Source organism: Cajanus cajan, chromosome 5 (assembly GCF_000230855.2).
Source record: "Cajanus cajan strain Asha chromosome 5, NIPB_CcT2T_4, whole genome shotgun sequence".
Lineage (NCBI taxonomy): Eukaryota > Viridiplantae > Streptophyta > Magnoliopsida > Fabales > Fabaceae > Cajanus > Cajanus cajan.
In genome coordinates, this window is record NC_138521.1 from 70,139,927 (window position 1) to 70,162,631 (window position 22,705).

The following is a 22,705-nucleotide window of genomic DNA, read 5'->3' on the forward strand; positions in this document are numbered from 1 at the left end:
TTACTTAAGAATATTTTAAAATTAAATAAATACTTTTAAACATTTCGGACAAAAATATTTATTTATAAATATAATCCAATTCCTAAAATTAGCTGTTGTAGACATACTCTGAATGCTGCATAACATTGATACATATAAAATCAGCGTACGTTAACCAAGATAAAGTAATGCCCCATTTTCTTCACTGCTCTTAATTTGCCTGATATGAGGGGCTCTGCATCAACCGCACAAACAAGTTAAAATAAACTAGACATCAAAATTATTAACAACTTGTATTCCTTAATCAAAGAATGAAGTTTGATTCTCAACTTGAGCTTAAAGTCAGGACTGAACACTTTACTCCTAAATAGGCCCACTCGAGAGAGAGTGACCTCCTGGTTATACGAAAAATAAATAGTAAAACCAGACACCAGAAATGGTGAGGGAGCACACTTATCATTACATAATTAAAACCACAACCTAATGCATCAAGTATCGATTCCTTCGTCATAGCATATACGACTTGCTACATACTACACTACCAACATGGTGTACCTGAGTATCAGAACGATATGTATAATTGGTCCAGTCCACAATCTAACAAATGACAGAACTCTTTAATGGTTCTGATCAAGATGGTCACAGGAGTCGGGAGGGAAGAATCCTTCATCAAAAAGTACCCTGCTGATTTGACATTAATGATTGTTTCAATTTCTGATGCCCAAAATCCAATATATGGAAATACAAATGAATATACTTTGTCTTAGTCTGCTTTTAATCTCAAGATTTCCTTGGCTGTTCTGCGCCGGAAGTAAGACATGTGTTCCTAAAAATGAAATTGTGGAAAGAGAAATTCGATTCAGAAACCATATGAAAAGTTAGTCATAAAATTAAGGCTTCCTCAGTCAATTTGACAGGGCTTAAAATGTGATCCATTGAATCTTTTTAGAATGTTCCGTTGGGCAAGGAAACATTGGTATTATAACAGCTATATACCATACACATCGTACAAGGATTACACTTGATTTTTTTTAAAGAAAAATTGTAAACAATTATCAAGACTTTGAATCTGTTTGAATACAAATTTAGAAGCTTTTTTTTTTAACTTATCTACTAGAAAATACTCTTTAATTTCAGTAGAGAAACTCTCAAAAATGTTTCTAACTTGTATCCAAAGAGACTCTTTAAAGTTGAAAGTCCTATTACTAATTTTTTTTGGCAACAAGCAATCTATATTGGCAGTAAGAAATACTTCTTATCAAACAGCTGAATGACTTGCCAAGTTAACGACTCCAGAAAAAGAAAAATATTTCAATGCTATAAAATGAACAGAAAACAAAGACATTATTTTCTTACATAATGGAATGTTCTAATATCTTACCTGGTTGAAACACAGCCCCAAGTTTCTGCTATAGAAGTCAGCATATTTGATCATAAACACCCCACAATCATACCTGTTCAAATATAAAATTGCATTTAGAAAATAACTTGCCTACAAAACTGCTGCACTGTTCAAATGAACCATAAAAAAAAAAAACGAATGAAAATTGATATGGTATGTGTAAAGTGCTGATGTCTAAACATCTCTTATTTTTAATTCCTACCAAGGCCATTTAAGAAATTCTTCCCAAGAGAGTCAGATAGAAGTTTGAATATATTTGTTACACTAGTCAAAAAGTCTATCCAATGCTAAGCAAACATAGGTTTAATCAATAATTTAGATGGAAATTTCTACTGGGCAATTAACAAGCCATCAAGCTCAGGTGAACAAAAATCATATGCATTAATAGTAACTACAACTAATGAACCTTCAAAGAACAAAGAAAATTAAACCTCCATGGCCCCTAGGACTAATTAGTCCAAAGTCTCGATGACAAATAATCAATAAAATAACAAAGTAACAAAAAATAAAGCTTCCTGTAAGTTCAAAATATGGTCAATGCATAAAAAATCTATTAATGGTGAGTTTGCTTGTAAGTTGTAACCAATCAAAAAGCAACTTTTCTCATTTCATTTATCTAGTGATTCCCTTTTTAATATTGGATATCTATACAATGATATTTCATTTTAAAAGTGCAAGAATATATTAATTATATAAGGAAAGCTGACTTTGAGCCAATAAGATATAATTCATAGGCAGCGGGAATTTACCGCTGATTATTTTTTATTACAGAAGTTTTCATTTTCATTTTTAAATGAAAGGTAAAAAAATGACTAAACTGATGATGATCCCCATTAATTGAAATCCAGTAAGATAAGAAATCAAACCCGTTCTGCTGCTCAGGAAGGTCTTCAACAAATTCTTTTTTCCAAGAACTTACATCAATATCTTTTCCAGTCTTGTCTTTTACTTCATCTACAATATAGCTAGCCTGGTAAACATCAATGATAAACATCAGGAACTGCCACAGCCACTGTGAATACATCTATATATATTCCTGAGCAACATCTAATTAAGTCCTGTGGGAAATGCCGACTTGTTCCTTAATGGAATAGCAACAATGATGACATAAATATGTAATTTCAGAACTTGAAAGTTTTGTCTCCATAACTAAAAGTCTAAAAGATGACACAGTTAAGAGGCACACTTAAGCGCCAAATTCTAGGCAAAAGCCTGCACCTAATCAAACCAAATCACCTTCATTTGGTTTGTAAAGATTTAAAAACCAAACAAGACCTATTGAAAACACCGGAACAGCAAAGAACATTTTTTGTTTTACACGATGAAAATCTCATGTTACCTAAAACAGTAGCTAATATCCAAGATAATTCTAATTTACAATATAAGGACCTATATTTATATACACAATGTCTAAAACAATTGTACAAATTCAAAAAAAATGTAATGTTCAAATTCACATACTAAGTCAACATTCCAACACACAAATGTTTGAGCACTAATCATAATTGAAGAGTGTTAGCAACAGATTCTTTCTAACACACTACTATTGGTTAAAATTTATCGAAAATTACATAATCAAAAGAGAGAATCATTAAATGATAAATGGGACCCATCAAAATTTGTGATTTCCAGCAAGTTTCGGTCAGTAGTTCAAAAAAGTGTTGGTAGCATTTCTCTTCATAATTTATTTCATAATTAGGTGGTTCTCTTATTCCATAGTTCTTCATTGATTTATCCATAAATTAGATTTTGATTCATATCAAGTTTGTTATGTGCAAAACCTCTACTTCAATTTGTTTCTAATTTGAAAATTTTCTATTTCTATTGGCTGCCTGAAATTACCCTCAAAAGGCATTTGGTACGCAGAATGTTTTTACTTTCTGAGGAATATAAAGTTGGAATTATTAGTTTCCCAAGTTTGGTTTATCATCTAAAAAATAACATTCCTAGATAACATGGTTTCTTGAGAATGTTTTTTATACAAGTTTCCCATCAAATTATTCCCATGGAGGTAGGTGAAAATCTAACATTTCTGAGTTAAAATGAATGTTTTATTACCGTAAACATATTATGTTATCTTAATTTGCTTAGTTAATGCAATAAAAATCTTTAATTTTCAAATAACATTTATGAACATTCCCAAAAAGATATTTATGACCAACCAAACAGATTTAATCATTTTTGGAAGTTTTAGGAATCATAAATCCCAAGAATTATGATTCCCAATAACTAATTTCCAAGCATGAAAAAAGTTCCCTTCTATCAAACTCCCTCTCAATGTGTTCTATCATTTTTTTTATCTATTTCCCTTTTTATCAAATTTGATTGTTAGCTTCCTCATCCACCTAAATTTATACTTGATGATTGCATTGAGGCATTACAGAGTACAGACACATGCATGATCTTTGGCATTCATCAGTTGTCAATATAAGGCCTGACAGCTGGACAAGCAAGATGTTCAACCTAATGGAATAATGGAATGCCCAAGTCCCACATTGAGTAGTTTGAGATGCTTGGTGGAGTACTTAAGTGGCTTGGTTCTCTCCCCTTGACATCAAATTTTAAAGGGAGGGTTCCCCAAGTGATTGGGTGCCTATCAATTGGTAATAGAGCTAGTTGTTGGTGTCTCAGAAAGGACTACCTACGGAAGGACTGACCAAAAAGACTACGTGAAGCATCATAGAGTGCCAGCTGCTGAGACGTCGGCTCTCAAGGGTGGTGCTACAATAAGGACTTTAGTATTATGAGGTGCATAAGTCCCAAATCAAGTAGTATGAGATGCTTGGTGGAGTACTTAGGTGGCTTGGTTCTCCCTAAGGGAGGGTTCCCCAAGTGCTTGGGTGCTTATCATAAACCTAAGTTTTTTTCAATAACCAGTTAGTGTGAATCACTGAATCCAAATTTGGTTAGTTCTGAAATTCAACATAACTTCAACAGTTAGCAGGCTAACAAGATATAAATAAGCTGCAGCCTTAGTTTACTCTGAGGTGACTTGTAAAAATAAAAAAGGCAGGAGATTTTCCAAGGATTGAAAAGAAAACTAAAAGGCAGTATCCGAATTATAGCAGGAATATAATTTCAATTTTCAAATAGTTTAAGCATGGCTTCCTCCTTGAGTTGATTGAAAACATAAAATCAGTTTATGACGCTGTCTTTAATACTCTAAAGGATATAAAATAATTGGATTTAATCAAATTACTCAACTCAGATCATAAAATATTATAAATGAAGGGCGGCCCAGTGCACGAGGCTCCCACCTAGTGGGGTCTGGGGAGGGTAGATGTACGCAGCCTTACCCCCGCAAGCGGAGAGGCTGTTTCCAGGACTCGAACCCGTGACCTCTTGGTCACTAAGCAGCAACCTTACCGTTGCGCCAAGGCTCACCCTCTATAAAATATTATAAATGAAAAATTACAAAATTAAGTTGAAAGTTTGGAGAAGGGGGAGGGGGGAGGGGTATATTATAATTAAAAAGTGTTGATGTTCATGATTGAAACCAAATAAAATCTTATGACTGTAACTGTCTCACCATCACAATTTCCAATATCTTTTACAAGTAATGTGCAGATATGAATATGAAACTTACAGTTAAACTAAATGAACCAAAAACATTACCAGCACTTTCATCACTTGGGAATCTGTTCCTCTCAGGGAGTCCAGAAACTGAAATTTCTTTTCTTTCTTATTGATAACAGCCAAGCACCAATGGATCTCTTTATGGATAGGTACAAATATCTGGGAACAACAACAACAGATAAGGCAAAAGATCAGTATAAAAACCAATTTGATTGGTTATAAGAAAAGCAAAAAATTGAAAACTTGGTCAACATAATTACCTTATCACATTCATGTAGGCCATATCCCAATTTCTTTTGGCTGGTCCATCTCCTCACAGATTTGAAATCATAACCATTTTTGCCACTTATTAACTGGTAATTCCAATTCACGAATAAAAGCATTAATGACAGACCAATATCACTAAATTACGGAACAAATATAGATAAAACCAATGTTTTTAAAACCGGACCGGACATGAAACCAATCAAGACATGAATTCAAGGTTCAATAGTTTAACCGTAGTTGAACTAGTATTAATTAAATAATAATATTTAAATAATACAAACATAATATTACATAAACATAATATCATAATTTTATAAAATTAAAATAAAATGTCATTTTATATATTTTTATTTTTTAAAGTGCATGTAAAAGTCTAAATATAATATTTAAGTTTAAATTTTAATAAAATATAACAATTTTATATATAGAGTAAAAAAATCTTAAATTAATATAATATAAAATATAATGATATAAAAATTATAAATTAATATAAATGACTAAATTATATCTTTATAAGAAAATTATTAAAAATAAAAAATAACATAATTTATTTTAATTTATATTTATTACTAAATTTATTTATTTATTATAAAAATATTTTTAAAAATTTTAGAAAATAAAAAATATCAATTCAACCCGATTTTCTAAACCAGTTCTTGACTACTTTTTACTGAATTTGAGCCGATTCATCTAGTTTTTGACAGGTTTTTTTAGACACCGAATTTATGGTTCTTCCTAACTAGTTTTAAGTTGAACCGACCGGTCTACTTCTGACAACACAGGATAAAACACACAACACATATGACCAATATGTCTTGTTTTTATGCAAAAACTTTTCTGTTGTCTTGACAAGCAATGTGGTGGAGTTGGTTTCTATTGTCTTGACAAGCAATGAATCCAAAAGTACACGCCTGACCAAATATGTACCCAAACTGCCTCAAACCAAAATCCCAAATGGTTGGAGATGGGTTGTATTTTTTTAGAAGTCATTTATAGTGATTGAACTTTTCAGACCCGAACCCAACCGAACCGGCTTGTTGCCCACTTCTAGTGAATTCGCTGGAGTTGTTTGGCGGTAGCTTAGGAGGTTCACTAGGGAGAAGACAAGATATACTCTAGGTTTCCCTTTACATATGAGAGAATGAGAAAGTGTGAACATGAAATTGGGGGCCCAATATGTTTGAAGTCTGAAAAAACCCTTAAAAGGGGGGAAGTTCTGCCATGAATTTCACAAGTCACCATGGTGCCATGGCAGACATTGTCATACAACAGAAAATAATTGATGGAGAATGATGGAGGAGGTCCAAAACACCATGTTATACATTTATGAAAGTGGCATGGTGCCATAATGATTATTTGATAACATCGGTTACTTTATAAGGAAACATTTTCAATGCAAATATATTTTCAGACATGTTTCTTAGAAAACATTTCCCTTACAGTTACTTTCCATGAAAGAAATGAAACATAAAAAATATCTAGGCAATATATCCCAAAAGATTAAAAAAGGCCCAGTGGACACGTGCATGTGTGTGCAAGCACTGATCAGTTTATTCAGATGGTAAAAGTATGTTACCCTTTTGTAGAAAAAGGTATTGAAAAAATGACAGTTCAGAAACTTCTGCGGCTCTCTTCTCTCCCTCTCTTTCAACAACTCAAGGTACAAATTTATCACCTGCAAAAGGGTGGTACAAGATCACAGAATTTCAGTGTAACAATTTCAAATTATGAACTAGTTAGGTATCAACTTCTTTTCCTCAGCAATTTAACAAAGGTTAAACAAACGATAAGCAAAAAAGATAACCTCGTCGTTTAACCATGCACCCGGCCTAAGGCACTGAAACTTTTCCCCTGAAATCTCAATGCCAGATTTCTCATGGTTAACCAAGATCTTCCACCTGTAGAAGCAGGCCCTAAATAAGATGTGGTAAAGCTTAAGCATTTTTCAATTGCATATAGTAAATTTTTCAAAGCATACCTGTTGGAAGAAAAGGCATGTGCAACCTCAGCTTCTTCTTCCTTAGTAAGAGGAATAAAAGGTTCCACTGGCACTTCCTAAAATCCGTACTAAAATTTTGTCAATTGCACAAAAATTTCCGCTGCTTCTTATGCCTTAATAACACAGTGGCACATTGCAATGCATTCATCATAAAAAATAAAATAAAAATGAACAATACAAAAAAAAAAAACACACAACTAAGCAATAATTACAGGCTAATCAAATATACAAAGAGAGATGGATCAAGTAACAAGTCTTTACCTCTACTACTTCCTTCTTCGGGCGCAACAATTCAAACGTGGACCTACGTGTCTCATTAATTTGAATTTGAAACGACAGCCTCTTAAGCGTATCATCTCGCTTCCCAACAGCCCTGAGCAACTTCTTGTAGACTTGAACACTCAGATCAAGCTCCGATCTTAAAGACAGAGTCTCCAACATCTTGGAAGCATCAACGACATTCAAATTGCCATTAGTCAACTCAGAAACCACAGATGAAGTTGACTGCTGCTGAGGGCCACCCTGCATAATATCCTTAGCACGCAAATCCTTTATCTCAGTCACAACCAAATCACCTTCCTGCCACTTATGCTCCGTCGCCACAGAGCGCACTTCTCGTCCATCTTCTTCCACAGGACGAACCACTTCCACACCCGAATCCTCCGAAACCATGCCCTTGGGACTATCAGTATCCAATTCTATCACCTCCTTGCCCTTATCCTCAAACCTAATGGTACCCAACGCAGAATTCTTCGCCCTCTGGTAATTTTTACTTAACACGTAGCCCACATCGTTAATAACCTCCTCTTTGTGAGAATAACCACTAGCACTCACGCCCAATTCCGTTCTAGAAAAGGTGCGAAGGTCAAACTTACGCGGTCTACACGGGGCGTGAACCTCCCTGCGCAAAGTTGAGTTAACCTCCGGGTACCGAGAAATTCTTGCGAGCACGCTACGCGAGGATAACACGGGTCGAGTCTGGTTCTGCGACATTGTGGACAGTCTGGGTCGTTTCGTATCGGGAGATGGATTGTTTTGATTGACGGAGAGCCAGTGTTGGCGGCGCTTGCCGGTGCTGGTTACGACAGCCATTGGAGAAGAACGCGCATGTCCGGTCGGGGTGGGGAATTTGGGGGTTCTGCGAAACCCTAGAAAGGTTAGGGTTTGTGAGGAGCGGTATCTGAGAAAGCAGAAGGTGGAATTGAGAATGAGAAAGGAGGGCAATGGAATTGGGTGGAAGTGGAAGGGGTTGACTGCGATAAATGTTGTAACGTTGAAATTGAGAGGGAAGAGAATTTGAAGTGCGGAGTGATAGGTTGTGTTGTTATGGATCTGTTGTGTTGTTCATTCACCTCCGCGCTTGTTCCGCTCAGCTTCAGTTTTGCCTTTTCTTTTCTGCTTTCGCGGCACAAAAACACAACTAGCATTCTTTCCCACTGTTTTCCTTTTTCTACCTAAAATTTAATACAATATAATTTCTATCTACCAATAGTCTAAACTCTAAACAAAAACTCATACTATTAATCGATTAAAGTATAAATTTAAATAGTTTGTTCTCATTTTTTTTATTTTTTTTCACATTTTTTTCTCTTTATATCATCATGATTGCAACTTCTTCTTTCTCAACTTCAACATTCCTTTCATCGGCAATTTGCTATAGTTGCATCTCTTTGTTTTTGTAGCTTTTCTAACAGTAATGACAAAAAATTTCTGCTTTTATTTTCACTTCTTCTCTCTTTATTGACAATTGTGACTTCTTTTGTCTCAATCTCAACATTCCTCTTATCGTCAGTTATATCTTATTGTTTTTTAGCTTCTTTGCACGACAGTTGAAAATGCATCCACAATGTTAGATTTGTTGTTGGTGACATCAAAACTTCTCACCGAATAGTCCATGCCTTGGTGCATGGAATTTCGATAGATGGTGTCATGGACGAAGGAGGAGGACGATAAGAGATTGGTGAAATTGATCCTTTTCTAAGTGAGAAAAAAGTTGAAGGAACTTGTTAGGATTTCTCTCTTTCAAGAGCAGAATCGACTATGTTTTAACAACTAACTTCATTAGTGAAAAACAATTACTTCTTTTTATAGGAAAATTTATTGTTGATATATGTAATTTTCATAAGGAACAAATATGTAAGCTTAAAACAATTCTAAATATTTCTAAATGAAAAACAATTGCTAGAGGAAATTGCATGTAAGATTAAAACAATGATAATAATTAATTTCTTATACAACATGCAAGTTTTTAGCAATGATCAATTCATCAATTTTTGCCTATAATAAATACATTATAATATTTTCATTGGAATATTTTTTTTAATATCATATTATTAATTAATTATTTTATCTTCATTAATTAATTATTGTTGTGACATATTATATCATATTAATATTTATAAATTACATCAATAATTTATATTAGTGATCAATATATTATATTAATAATCGATTAATAATTGATAATTTATTAATAAAATGATAAAATGTGTAAAAATTTAGTTGATAAATGACAAAATGAACCGTTACAAAGTTTCTATTAATTCTCTGTCATAATACCGGAAAACATTACATGTTTACCGATCAAAAGATACAAAATTGAGCGAGCAACAAAACAACGAATACAAACTATGTCCATACAATATCAAGAGAAACTTTTTAAGTTACAATCGAAGATATTGAAATAACTTTATTCTTAAAACTAAGAATATATATATATATATATATATATATATATATATATAATATAGAGGAGAGATCCATTTATTTCAGGAATAAATTTATCTAGATTTATTCTGTTTAATAACTCATGCTCTACATCAAATTTTAACGATCCACTCGTTAAATTTAAATTTCTTAATGCATAGGTCGAGTCTGCAAATTTTCATAAAATTTGAAAAACTATTTGATACTTCATTTCATTAATTTATAATCATAAAATCATTTTATACTAATGAAATGAAGAATTAAATAATTTTCAAATTTTATAAAAATTTGCAGATTTGATCTATGCATTAAGAACTTTAAATTTAACGGTTAGATTGCTGAAATTTGATGTAGAACATGAATTGTTGAAAGAAATGAGTCTAGGTAGACTTACTGTTGAAGTAATCAGATCCCTCCTCATATATATATATATATATATATATATATATATATATTTATTTATTTATTTATTTATTTATTTATTTTAGGGTAAATTATGTTACACCTTTAACTTGATCACAAGAAGAGAAATGGGTGAAAAAAGAGACAAACATCAATTATTTGTTTAAAATTATATTACTACATGCAAATGGTGTGGCATTCTCAACTAAACACCCAATTGACAACATATCAAACTTAAGAGGACAAACCAACTTCTTAAAATGAACATAATTGGGTAAAGCTATCAGAAAATATTTCACAACTTAATTCTTCTCATTTAGTATTGTTAGTCATCTTCTTTGACTTGTTCATCACCACATGGGAGTGAAAGTAGAGTCTCTGTATACACAACCATAAGAGATCTATGTGAGCCATCACAATAGGTTTGATACTCTTCCAACTGCCCCTCATCATTGCATTTCACCAAACCAGTATTGCCATCTGTCCCAACAATATCACCACATTTTGTAGAGCAAATGAAGGAGAAATATTGACTAGGAATGGCATCAACAGGCACAACAATAGTCTTGGTCCAAGATGACTGTACCTTGTATTCTTCCATCACCCATATTTCTGCAGGAGAGTCACACCCCGCAATACATAGACTAAGAGATTCTCCAAGTACCTTTAACTCACAAAAATAAAACTCACACTCTAAATCAACAGCTGGCAGAGGTATCTCCGAAAAACTCCTCTCCATCAAATCAAAGGCTACAATAACATTCATTGATACATCGTCTCGAAAAGCCAACCAATGAATAGCATCATTCAAGAGCGATCCGAATCTCTCATCGTCACCACTATTCATATAAGACAAATGAATATCCTCAATTTCCTTCCATGCATTAGCTCGGAGCGAGAAAAACTCCACACGTGATGCAACATCTAAGGTTGGATTATAGGAGACTTGAACTACCAAGTAGTCATCTGTTGATGAGTCATACCCAAAACCATATAGAAATGTGAAAAAAAAAGCATCCATATCTGATGCAATAGGTGAGTGAGAAAGTTGTTTGTGGAAGCCTGTGGATGGATTCCACACCAAGAGACTTTGCCAACAGTCCAAAAGTACAAGCCCTCTACATGAACCTATGATTCGAGTGGGATGCGGGAAGTTGAGGTTTAGTGCAAAGGAAGCAGAATCATCATGAAGCGATGCATTAAAATCTATGGATCGGATTACAGGAATAGAAGGTTCTATGAACAAAAGTCTTTGCGTGCCCGTGGCAACTAATTCAAAATGTGATTTTGCGAAATGGGAATCAGATATAAGAGAATACCATGACTTAGAGACACATTTGAAACGGAGAAGAGACTTTACCGGCAACCTTAACAAGATTTGAATGATCAATTCCGTAGGTAACACGATCTTTTTCTTTCTCCTTGTTCGTTTGCCTCTCTTCATTTTAGAGAGCTTGATTATTATGCAACATGACTTAGATATATATAGAAGATAAAAGAAGCTACCACAATTCTTCCTTCTATGATACTCTTTCCATGCTTCTTCATTATTTAATACTTTGAACAAATAATTAATATTGTTGAATGGGTCAACAAAACCATGCATGTTTTATTTTGTATATTGTAAGATATTTTTAAAACAATTCAAGAGTGATACAAATAATGCATATTTAAGATAATTTTTTTATTTTTTTCATATTTTATTATTTAAATTAAACTTTGATTTAAATTTTAAGGTTTATTACATTATATAAAATTTAATTATTACGTAACATAACTCAGATATATTGAAAGGAGAAAATATGCAACATAATCTCAATGAATAAATCAACAATTTTGTGGTGAAGTATTATTTTCTCTCTCTCTCTTTTTATTTTTGTTTTTTTATATTTTTAAATAATAAAATTATATAAGTAATTCGTGAAGTTAAATGTTATTACTTTAATTCTTAGGATAACATATTTAAATAAAAATTTGAGATTAATTTAAAATATTTTAATATTTGAAGGACTATTTTGTGTAATTTATAACAAGTTTACAATAACTTCTATTTATTTATTTGGAATCACTTTGTACAAAAATGAAACTTAAAAATAAAATTGGTGGTATGGCATTAATTCCGTCGTCTGCACTCTTTCCATGCTTCTTCCTAGCTTGTCTAGTACTCTCACGGAATGATCAAACTTTTGAGTATATACAACAAAAAGTCGTTGAAAGGTCAACTAAGTCATGAATATTTATGTTTTTAAATCCTGCAGTGGTAATATTTTAATTATCTATTATTGTATTACAAATACGAGTCTTCCTTTTTGAATAAAACTATTTTTGACAATTATTCACATTTTTATTAAATTGAATATTTTCTCTTACAATGAATTTTTTTTTAATTATGACTTTTATCCCTTTTAAATACTATTTTTTAAAATTTTAAGTTGATTTAAATTTTAATATATTTTATTAAACTAAAGGCATTTTGTAAAAAAAATAAATAAAATAAAACCATGTTTCAGCTTCAAATAAACTAATTTTTAAAATATTATAATACTAGTATTTTTACATATATAATATACAGACATATTTATTATATATAATATAATTAAAATTTATAATAAGTTATATATATAAATGAATATTATGTTTAAATATACATATATACATACATATATATATATATATATATATTAGTATACATACATATATACATGCATATATTAATATTTTTAAACATATAAATTATATTTTAGATTTATAATAAATAATTTGTATTACAAAAAAAATTATTTATAGTTATTGATAATATTTTTAAAATATTAAATATTTAATTTTAAATAATTATGATAAATTAAAATTGAATTAAATAAGAAGTTAAAAAAAATCTCTACAAACTATCTTGTTGAAGAAAACCTTCTAAAAATATTTTTGTACAAAATAAATGTTTGTGTTTAATATATAGGGATTGATAATTTGTATTGTAACAAAAAAAATAATTTTAGTTATTGATAATTTATTTTAAAATTTTAATATTTAATTCATAAATAATTATGATAAATAAAAATTAAATTAAATAAAAAGTTAAAAAAATTTATTACAAATTATTACATTGAAAGGAAATTCTTAAAAATACTTTCTTACAAAATAAAAATACGTATTTAATATATAAGGATTGATTACTTTATCTTGCTTTGAATTTAATTTTTAAAATGTGCCTAAATTTTATCAATTATTCTTTTTTATAATATTCTCCTTTTTAATTTTTTTAAAGTATCACCTTTTTATTAAATTTATTCCTATTTTATATAATAAAGTTTTCATCATTAATAATGAAAATATTTACTATTAATTTTTTCTTTTTATATATAATTTTTATTTGAATTAAAAATACTCTTGCAATACACACAAAAAAGATTAATAAGTAAAATGTAATATCTTCAAATAGATTAGCATAGAAGGAAGCACGATTACCTGGTTTAGTATTAAAATAAACAGAAATATATGTTTAGCATAAAAATATAACTTCCATCTCTTTTTCTATTTTTATCCTCACTAGTTTATTGTAAAAAAAAAAAATCTTCTAATTTTTATAAAGAAAAATAATTCTTTTTTGTTTTAAGATAATATTATTAAAGAATTATTCAAATATTAAAAAACTTAATTTAAACAATATAAGTTTAGAGAAAAAAGAAACAATTTTCATCGATTAAAATTTTATCACTACTACCTTTTAATTGTAATAGTTAAAAAATAACAACAACAAGCAAACTAAAAACTATACATATAAATTATTGACAATATTTTCATACAAAATTAAAACTAAAGAATAGTACACAGTAATCAAATTCATTTTTTTTTTTTTGCAACATATATTTTTTCACTTTGATAACTTTGCAAACTAAAGGTGGATCTCAAATTCCACTTCCACACCCATCATTCACATAATTGAAATCAATCCGTATAATCAACATTGACAGATAAGTAGAATTGAAACCGAACTGATTAACATTCATCCATTACGAGCTCAAAACACTCATATTTAGAATAACTACAAGATAAGTACGAAGCATGGACAAAAATAGTCCTCCATTTCCACGTCAACCCTAGACACTTAAAACCATAGATTATATGTAATCCTAAACACTAACTTCGATAGGTTTAGGAATTATTTTTTATCTCATACACCATCGTTTTTAGAGATAATAAATAAATACTTAAATAGATAAATATTTTTATACCTGTTAATAAATGAAGATGAAGATTGATATCAAGATACTCGTCAAGGAAATATCCATTAAATACCTGTTGGAATAATATTACTAAATATTTTTATGTAAATATATAATGTGTTAAATAAAAATATGATATTACATAAAAATTTTATTTATAAAATCAAAATATTATAACTTTTTAACTTATATTTTGAACTTATGAAATTGAATTATTTTAGTTTATTAAATTTGTTAAATTTATGATATTGAAGTACTTTAACGATTAAATTTAATTTTTAAATTGAAGAATCTTGATCAATAAAATTATATATAATATTTGAATAATTTAAATTTTAACTATTAAATTATTATTTAAAAAAAATATTATTAGAATAAATAAAATTATAACTAAAATATTTTTTAAAATTATTTATGAGATTTTTAATTTTTTTTAATAAATATTCACAAATACTTATAAATATTCACAAATATTTTTAAAAAAAATTTGCAAGTTCCTGCTTAACAAGTATCCTTATAGATATAGAAAGGAATATGGAACTAATATTTATTTGAGGGGACGGATATCAGAAAACTATTACCTGTACCGCCTCATTGACATCACTATCCCTGATCATAGTAAAAAAAAAAATTACAAAAAAAGGACATCTAGTAAGTATACATCATGACGCCTTGCTTATACAATGAAGAAGGCAAAGCTAAATGATGTATATAGTATACTTATCCCGTGCTATTCATACAATAGCATGCAGCTTCACAATTCTCAATTTTTATCATGTACAATGAGGCTTTCACCATCGTCCATCTTCTATAAAAGATTGGATAAGTTTGTTTCAGAAAAGAAAGCTAACTAGTAATTTTCCTTTCACAAACCATTAGCATTTTCAGCTATGGTATGCAAGAACTTTATGTTTTAACTGTTCGATTCAAACAAGCTGCACTACAGCAATGACCCTTAGGGCGCCATTTTGGAGAAGATCAGCAAGCTCATCAAATAGCAGAGCAGTTCGCCAACCCCATCCTTTAGGAGCTTTAGGTAGAAGAGTGCCTGTTTGTTTAAAGCTTCCAAACACCATCATTTCCCTCTTGAATGGGACAGTCAACTAAATGAGAAAAACAGAACAATCCCAGAATTATTAACCAAAGTGATAGAACATCATGAGCATTGAATTATTAAAGCAGCAATTCATCGCTGATAATACCTGGTAGCGTGCAGTCACCTTTTCACGTGAGTCAACATACATATGTACCTGATAATAAATTTCAAGGATATAGAAGTCGTCAGATCTACCATCTAATAGAAGATCTACAATTAAGGTTACTGGCAATCAGTTAGCAAGTATAAATGATAGGCCATTTAATCAACCGTCTATAAAAAATGGAAAATAAGGCATTGTAGTGTCATAGTGCTGCTAAAGGCATCACTCTAAATTAATATTCAATAAAAAGAATTTCAAACTTAAAAGAATAATCTAACTCCAATCTACGTTAAAGCCCAACTTATTCAAGATTTCAAGTGCAAAAAGCAGTCCTGCTAACCTTTCTATGTATATCAATTATCTCTGCCTTCCGACGGTGAAGAAACAACCCTGCATTAGCATTATCAATAAGCTTCCAGACAGACGACATTTTCTCTATTTAATTTTAATATTAACTCACATCCCAAAGGTGAGAATTTCGATATATTAAAACATTAACAAGGGAATTTCACCAATAAAAAATAAAAAACCTTACCAAGGGTACGCCTTCCCTGGGGATCTTCATCATTAAAAGCTTGTACACTGACCTGATGATTCAAACAAAAAAAAATTCTATTCATGCTAGGATATGCAAAATCATCATAAATTAGCATAATGATGAATTGACATCCATGTACCTTCCACAAAGAACCAGCATAGAAAACTTCTGGAGAATGCTTGACCTGGCCATCACCAAGCCTGTGCACATCCTCGAAACATACACTGCAAAACAAATAGAAATTACAGGACATTAAAATAAATTGATGAAACTTAGTGCCAAAAATACAAGAAAAAATAGAAACTCCAAGAGGTCCCCCACTCCCCCTAATATCCCAGCTAGATTGCAAGACACCTTTTATGCATTCAGGAAAAAGTATCGATATAAAATATTAGACAACATCAAATCCAATTTAAAAGAAACATCTGTCAGACAAAGTCAAGAAAGAAGTCAAAGAACCACCATCCAAGAGAGTAGGATAACCCACCCTCATCACACAGAACTCAAATAAGGGGGGGAAAGAATTAGATAAAATATAAATGCAATTTATAGGGAACCTAGGAGAAGGGAGACAGGAAGAAAAGTAGAGGTCCTAGAGGAAGGCAGTACACAAACAATTTGAGGAAATGAATACTTGGTGTATATGACGTTTAAGTTAGTCTTAGAAATCCAGCAAAATAGCATCAACAACTGGGTTCTGGGAATGAAAGTGTCCAAAGAAAGCCATCCCAAGGACACATAAAAGAGAAAAAAGAAATGTTAATACTAAATATACTTATATTACGAGTAATAAATGAGGAGGATTATCAGATCTAATTAACCCACCACAAGCTAGTGGCACAGTGAATTTGCAATTTGGGGCAAAAAACAGTCCATATGACAACTATCAACATATACCCTACTTACATTAACAGGTGCCAATAGTTGCAAAGAGGTTAACTTACCCAAAGCGAAAAGGGGGGAAATGGCTTAAAGGTGTTTTCAAATCCAGTGATATAGAAGAACTGTTCACATTGTCCCATTCTATACCAATGGTATGTTCTGGTGTCTCTAACATTTGCATGGGAATGCCACCAGTACTTGCACCTCCAGCAGTAGTTTCAGACATGCTGCTTTGCATGCCCATTTCATATCCCCTTTGTGTTAGCTCTGTGTGTACATTTGTTCCATTTGTCCCTCCCTGGCTCAACCCAACTAAAGCTGTTAACCCATCTCCAGATAGGTCCCCATTGTGGTCAGCCCGTGTCTCTGAATCATCATTGGCTGCAGACTGAGGATAGTTTCTGTTGCCAACACCAAATGGCACACGAGAAAAGACAAAACGTGTAGGAGGAGAAGCAGATGCTGGAACAAATGTAGTTCCACGGCCAATACCCGCAAGACCATCAATAGCACCTCTAACATGTACTCTTACAGGCCTAAAAAGGCCATTTCTTTCACCTGGGGAAGATTCAGCAACATATATATTTCCCACATTGCCAGGCATAATGTTCTGATTATGTTCTTGAATGTAAGATCCTGTGGTAGAAGCTCCATGGGAAAATGCAAATTGCTTCTGGCAAGTGCAAGCCATACTCATGAGGGAACAAACTTTGCATGTATCAGCAGCAATTTCTTGTACCCTCTGACTAAGAAGCATCTACAGAAGGCATAAAGTTTAAAACACCAAACAATAATGTCAACATTTCACAACCAATAATTTCTGTACCATATTCAATGACCTATATACTGATTGATATGCAGAGATTGAGATTATAACATATTTAAATATTTTCAGGAATAAATGCTTTTTGAGCCAGATATTCAGTTTGCTTGAGAGGCAAAATGAAAATTATAACTTCTTGTAATGCAAACATGGCTGCATTAGAGGCATAGAAATTTGCAATTTGAAACTATATAAGTATTTTTTAAGATGGAAAATGCAATACTAATTACTAATTTTAAAAGAAAAATTAATCTCAGTCCAACCTGCAGCCAAAGACCATCATTTACAGCTTTGCAAGGGAAACCTAATTCTTCAAGTTGCTTTCTGACATTTAGAAGTGCATCAAAGGACATATTGCAATATAAAAGGGAACCCCCTTCAAATATATTAAAAAATGCATCATATTCATCTCCGTGACCTCTGTAGTTTCCTCTGGGGTGAGCTTTAAGCTGTCTTCTGCCAACAAACTGGCCATTCCATGAAAATAAAGGTGTTCCGTATCTTCCCCAATCATTGGATGTGGTCTCATTACAAGAATTTGAAGAAAAACAATGCCTTGATTGATCCCTAACTAACCAACTATTATTCTCCAAATGGTAGCAAGGCCCTTCTTCAGATGGCCCTTCAATACCCACTCCAGTGGCTCCCATACTAGTTGCTCCCGCACCAAGAGGCATATCAACATAACATGGTGATCTCATCCCATCCGCATCAGGCAGTGAACTACCCATTGATGGTCCTTCCATGTCACAAGAATATCTTGGATTCTGGTTTGGTGAATTGACATATGAAGCTTGTAGAACCCGTTCATTTGGAACAGAAACCCCATCATTGAAGTCTGCCACCACTGAATCTGCAAGCTCAACTAGAAGATTAGGAGTGCTAAGGTCCTTTGGATCACTTTTAAGACTCATTTTCCCCATGTCAGTTTCCAACCTTTTATTAGTGCAGCTATCAGTTACACTTTTTCCCTTGGTGCTACCAGAATCAGTCGCAGACTCAGAACCAGAAATCCCATGTGTAGAATGCTCGACCTTGCAGTGAGCGCCTTTTGCCAGGAATGTGTGTAAAGCCAATTCAAACCTTTTTATAAAGTTTTAGAGAAGTGTTATGCAGTTTACAAAACTCAAGCAGTTAACCACAGAACCCAAATAAAAAAGAGTTGGGAACCACTTACCGTTTCTCTTCATTGGGTATCCACAGATCATTAGAAGTCAGTAATGCATGTAATGTTTGAGATGAAAGTTTAGGAAGCACCTGCAACAAGCAAATGTTGTTAACTTAATCCTCTCATCCATAATAAACACATAATCAAGAACCAGAACTACCAAAACCACAAGATGCAAGCATACACTTCTATTTTCCTCATTACCTCTTTTAATTCCATGCCACCACTTTGACATAGGTAGCCCCAGCAAGCAGTTCTAACACGCTCCCCATGAATGCCATAGTCTTGGTTCTCCGCAAACACCTAGCTTACAATCATACACCACCAATAACTAACCAAAAAATTTATACGGTATTATTTAAATCTCACAAGGCTATACAAATACAAGCATCCGGATCCTTGAACCTGATAAGCCAAGAAGTTTGAAGTCCACAACTCAGATATAATGAAATCCGTGCAAATTCCACATAAATCCTGCATAGATGAATAGACACACCAAATAAAATATTGAAGAAGCAATATAATAATAACCAATACAATAAACACTTAAGAGGGCTTCAAGTTATCATGTAAACATCATCATACCTGAAGGTCAAGAAATGAAGCAGCAGCAAGAACACGAAATGCATTGTTATCATTAAGCTTAGGGTGGTGTCCATACAAATATGCCAAAGCCATTGCAATAGCCTCATCATTTACATTCTTATCATCAACATGCAGAGTCACAACAGGAGCACTGGCTTCTTTCCAAGGCCCATGAAGCATGTTCCTTACACACGCATCGGACAAACAAAATAAATACTACTAAGGTTAATTATACAGCGTGCGGGTTCACAATTCACACAAGAATCGCAACAATAGAAAGCCATGTGCTAGGGAAAATAAAGCACAAAGTTTAGGCATCCACAGAAATGAAAGAATAAATTAAGCATTATGAAGAGTGCAAAATTCTTGCATACATGTTTGCGGTAATCGGTTACCTGAAATACGAACTGCGGGAGAGGATAAGACGATGGAGGCGATAAGTGGAACCCATGGCATTGACGACGATGTCGGAGAAGGAACCGGAATTGAAGCCTTCGATTTGGACATGCTCGCAGAGGGAAGCGAGGTTGCAATCGACGCCGCGCAACTCGGCGGTGGCGCCGTCGGAGTGCTGCGGCGTAGGAATGGTGGTGATTTTGGTTTTGGGATGTTCGCGGTACTGAGGCTCCTCCATGCTTCACTGCACATCAAACGCACACTCTCATTCTCAATAATGAATCAGAACAACGTCGATCCAATAACTTTATTTGCTAAGAGAACGGTTTTTATTTGCTAATCATATAGTAATTAAAGACCTTCTTCTTCTTCTTCTTCTTCTTCTTCTTCTTCTTCTTCTTCGGTGCTGTGAATCTCTCTTCGTCAGTCTCAATTCATTGTCTTTGGCTGTTTGCCGATTCACTACAACACTCCGTTCTGATCGAGCCTTGTTTTGTGGATCACTTTAATAATGTTTTTCTCTCTTTTTTCTAATATTCCCTGTCCAAAGTTCAACACTGCTCCTTTTTTTCTACTTACGTTACAGGATGGAACGAGACAAAATAATAGGAGAAAAAAAAGTAAATAGATAGAAAATATGTATTTTTTTTAGATTATTTGGACAAAAAGTTAGAAAGAAAGAAAATCAGTTTTCACTAGTTAATCAATTAAGAAGATAAAATATTTTTTTATTTAATGTTTATATGATATGATGTATAATGAAGTAATTTTCTAATAAATATAAAATTTTAAATTATTATTTAATATTATTAACATTGAGATTATAAAACTTATTTCTATATTAAATAATTATTTTAATTGTTCATAATTTTACATATTTTGAATTAATTTAAGCTAAAACAGTATAAAGCTTATTTAAAGAGAATAAATAGATTTTAATCGAAAAATGTGAAGATAATTGACTCTTGTTATTTATGATTAGTCAATGAAGATGTTATTTTCATATTCATATGACAATTTTTTTTAAGATTAACTATTAAAAACTTAAATATTTTTTATTTTTATTTTTGTCATATTTTTTATTGGCTATCGTAATTTTAAATGTTTACTAAAAAAATTATTAAATTTTCTTAAATCTTATAATTCTTATAATATAAATCGATTAAAAGCTTTACAAAATTTTGATTATAACTTTTTAAAAAAAATCTTATAAATCATTATATTTTTTCAATTTTTTTAATAATATACATTACTTATGAATTTTTTATACCAAAATATTTTTCCTAAGTTTCAATTCAATGCACTCCTTTTAATGTCTTACCCTTTTGTTAATAGTATTAAATTTTGACAACAAAAGGTTTTTTTAATCCATTATAACGATATTAAAAAACTTAAAATAATTCAAACACAATTTTTAACCAACTTAATTAAACTCTATTCGTCTATTTGATATAATATGTTTACAATAACAAATGACTTATTTGGTATAATAGAAAGAAGATGAAGAACGAAAAAAAAGGTTTGAAATTTAAATTAAAGAAAGAAAAACTTAGAAATTTTATTTATAAAAGTAACATTTGTATTCTTTTTATTATACTTTTCCCTCAGCCAAACAAGAAAAAAGAAACACATCATTATGGGCTATTTGGTTTCGAGTTCGGCGAATGTATAATGTAAAATAATGGACAGAGAAAAAGTTGTGTTGGAGGAGGTCAAGATAATGAAAAATCCTCGGAGTGCTGTGTGCAAAACCCTATAAAGGGGCCTTCTGATCATCTGTGGTGACAAGTTGCTCGAACCTTACACAACTGGCACATTTGGTGGCTTGGTGGGGTCTCTATTAACTTTTTCTGTGACCCTGTTTTGTGGATTGATTCATAATATAATATCAGCGATACATGGCTCGAATTTACCACATTGTTCAAATTTCACCAGCTACTCCCAAGTGAAACGGTTTGTGTGAGGATGCAGACAGGGAACCTTGCTCAATAACTATCTGAACCCTCATTGCTACTACTAGGCCATCTTAATGGATTAAGTGACGGCTAAAGGACTGACTGCCCTGCACGAAGTATTTCAACTTCAATGTATGGGGGCACATGGTGAGCAACTCCAATGAGACTTGTTTGTCCTATGAAACAGCTTAAGTCCTGATTTCTTGTCATTAGAGGACTTTGACGTGATAACATAAATTACTTGAAGAAGAGAGATAATTGTTTCTTCAAATAACTGTTTCTTATCAAATTTCAAGTAGATCTTATTGAACATATTTAAGAACGTTTCAGAAATAATAATAATAAAAGTTAATTTCGTATAATATTTATGTATTTACTAGTATTTTTATTTTATTTTTAATATTTACTTATTATATTTTTTTTTAAATTTATTTTCTTTCATTATAGTATAATTATCCTTTTTAATAAAAATTTAAATTTAATTCATAAATGATTAAGAAAAAAAATTTAAAAGTTGAATTTCTTAAAATTTTTTAACATTAGAGTTTGAGTTACTTAATACTGACATAGCACACTAAAGACTACTTTTTTTATTTTTCAATACATGA

General features: G+C 31.7%; 3 protein-coding genes across 9 annotated transcripts; all 3 read right to left on the reverse strand.

The window, feature by feature from the left end:
* LOC109808456 (ubiquitin-like-specific protease ESD4) lies at positions 1 to 8,679 on the reverse strand. 6 transcript variants are annotated; one of them, XR_014434254.1, is made up of 11 exons: positions 7,485 to 8,679; positions 7,203 to 7,279; positions 7,029 to 7,122; positions 6,801 to 6,899; positions 5,218 to 5,310; positions 4,997 to 5,116; positions 2,248 to 2,351; positions 1,361 to 1,433; positions 737 to 805; positions 535 to 660; positions 1 to 214 (listed from the first exon to the last, which is right to left on the reverse strand). XR_014434254.1 is itself a non-coding variant. In XM_020371472.3 (10 exons), exons 1-9 carry the CDS (start codon positions 8,313 to 8,315, stop codon positions 743 to 745), a joined length of 1,554 nt encoding a protein of 517 aa, XP_020227061.1. In that variant the 5' UTR covers positions 8,316 to 8,679; the 3' UTR covers positions 260 to 660; positions 737 to 742. The 6 variants fall into 6 exon arrangements, 3 of the variants coding, with proteins under 3 accessions (XP_020227061.1, XP_020227060.1, XP_020227059.1); XR_014434253.1 differs by having other exon boundaries at positions 535 to 663; XR_014434252.1 differs by having other exon boundaries at positions 535 to 805; positions 7,485 to 8,677.
* Positions 8,680 to 10,464: 1,785 nt separating this feature from the next.
* Positions 10,465 to 11,802, reverse strand: LOC109807397 (F-box/kelch-repeat protein At3g06240). Its single transcript, XM_020369915.3, has one exon. It carries the CDS (start codon positions 11,773 to 11,775, stop codon positions 10,657 to 10,659), a length of 1,119 nt encoding a protein of 372 aa, XP_020225504.1. The 5' UTR covers positions 11,776 to 11,802; the 3' UTR covers positions 10,465 to 10,656.
* A 3,243-nt stretch (positions 11,803 to 15,045) lies between these two features.
* Positions 15,046 to 20,717, reverse strand: LOC109808450 (BTB/POZ domain-containing protein). 2 transcript variants are annotated; one of them, XM_020371460.3, is made up of 13 exons: positions 20,505 to 20,717; positions 20,142 to 20,386; positions 19,747 to 19,930; positions 19,567 to 19,635; positions 19,366 to 19,464; positions 19,171 to 19,250; positions 18,257 to 19,076; positions 17,233 to 17,927; positions 16,428 to 16,512; positions 16,286 to 16,337; positions 16,091 to 16,140; positions 15,754 to 15,801; positions 15,046 to 15,654 (listed from the first exon to the last, which is right to left on the reverse strand). In XM_020371460.3, exons 2-13 carry the CDS (start codon positions 20,378 to 20,380, stop codon positions 15,478 to 15,480), a joined length of 2,598 nt encoding a protein of 865 aa, XP_020227049.2. In that variant the 5' UTR covers positions 20,381 to 20,386; positions 20,505 to 20,717; the 3' UTR covers positions 15,046 to 15,477. The 2 variants fall into 2 exon arrangements, with proteins under 2 accessions (XP_020227049.2, XP_082931984.1); XM_083075858.1 differs by having other exon boundaries at positions 20,502 to 20,717.
* Positions 20,718 to 22,705: the final 1,988 nt, after the last annotated feature.

What these genes read in the sequence shown, in the direction of transcription:
- LOC109808450 (XM_020371460.3), bottom strand. Translation starts at nt 20,380, where the DNA reads ATGGAGGAGCCTCAGTACCGCGAACATCCCAAAACCAAAATCACCACC. An exon ending in GTGGCATGGAATTAAAAGAG is followed by an intron (nt 19,251 to 19,365) that starts GTAATGAGGAAA and finishes TGCTTGTTGCAG; the next exon opens with GTGCTTCCTAAACTTTCATC. An exon ending in CCAGGGAAGGCGTACCCTTG is followed by an intron (nt 16,141 to 16,285) that starts GTAAGGTTTTTT and finishes ATGCTAATGCAG; the next exon opens with GGTTGTTTCTTCACCGTCGG.
- LOC109807397 (XM_020369915.3), bottom strand. Translation starts at nt 11,775, where the DNA reads ATGAAGAGAGGCAAACGAACAAGGAGAAAGAAAAAGATCGTGTTACCT.
- LOC109808456 (XM_020371472.3), bottom strand. Translation starts at nt 8,315, where the DNA reads ATGGCTGTCGTAACCAGCACCGGCAAGCGCCGCCAACACTGGCTCTCC. An exon ending in CGAAGAAGGAAGTAGTAGAG is followed by an intron (nt 7,280 to 7,484) that starts GTAAAGACTTGT and finishes TACGGATTTTAG; the next exon opens with GAAGTGCCAGTGGAACCTTT. An exon ending in CATGCCTTTTCTTCCAACAG is followed by an intron (nt 7,123 to 7,202) that starts GTATGCTTTGAA and finishes CTGCTTCTACAG; the next exon opens with GTGGAAGATCTTGGTTAACC.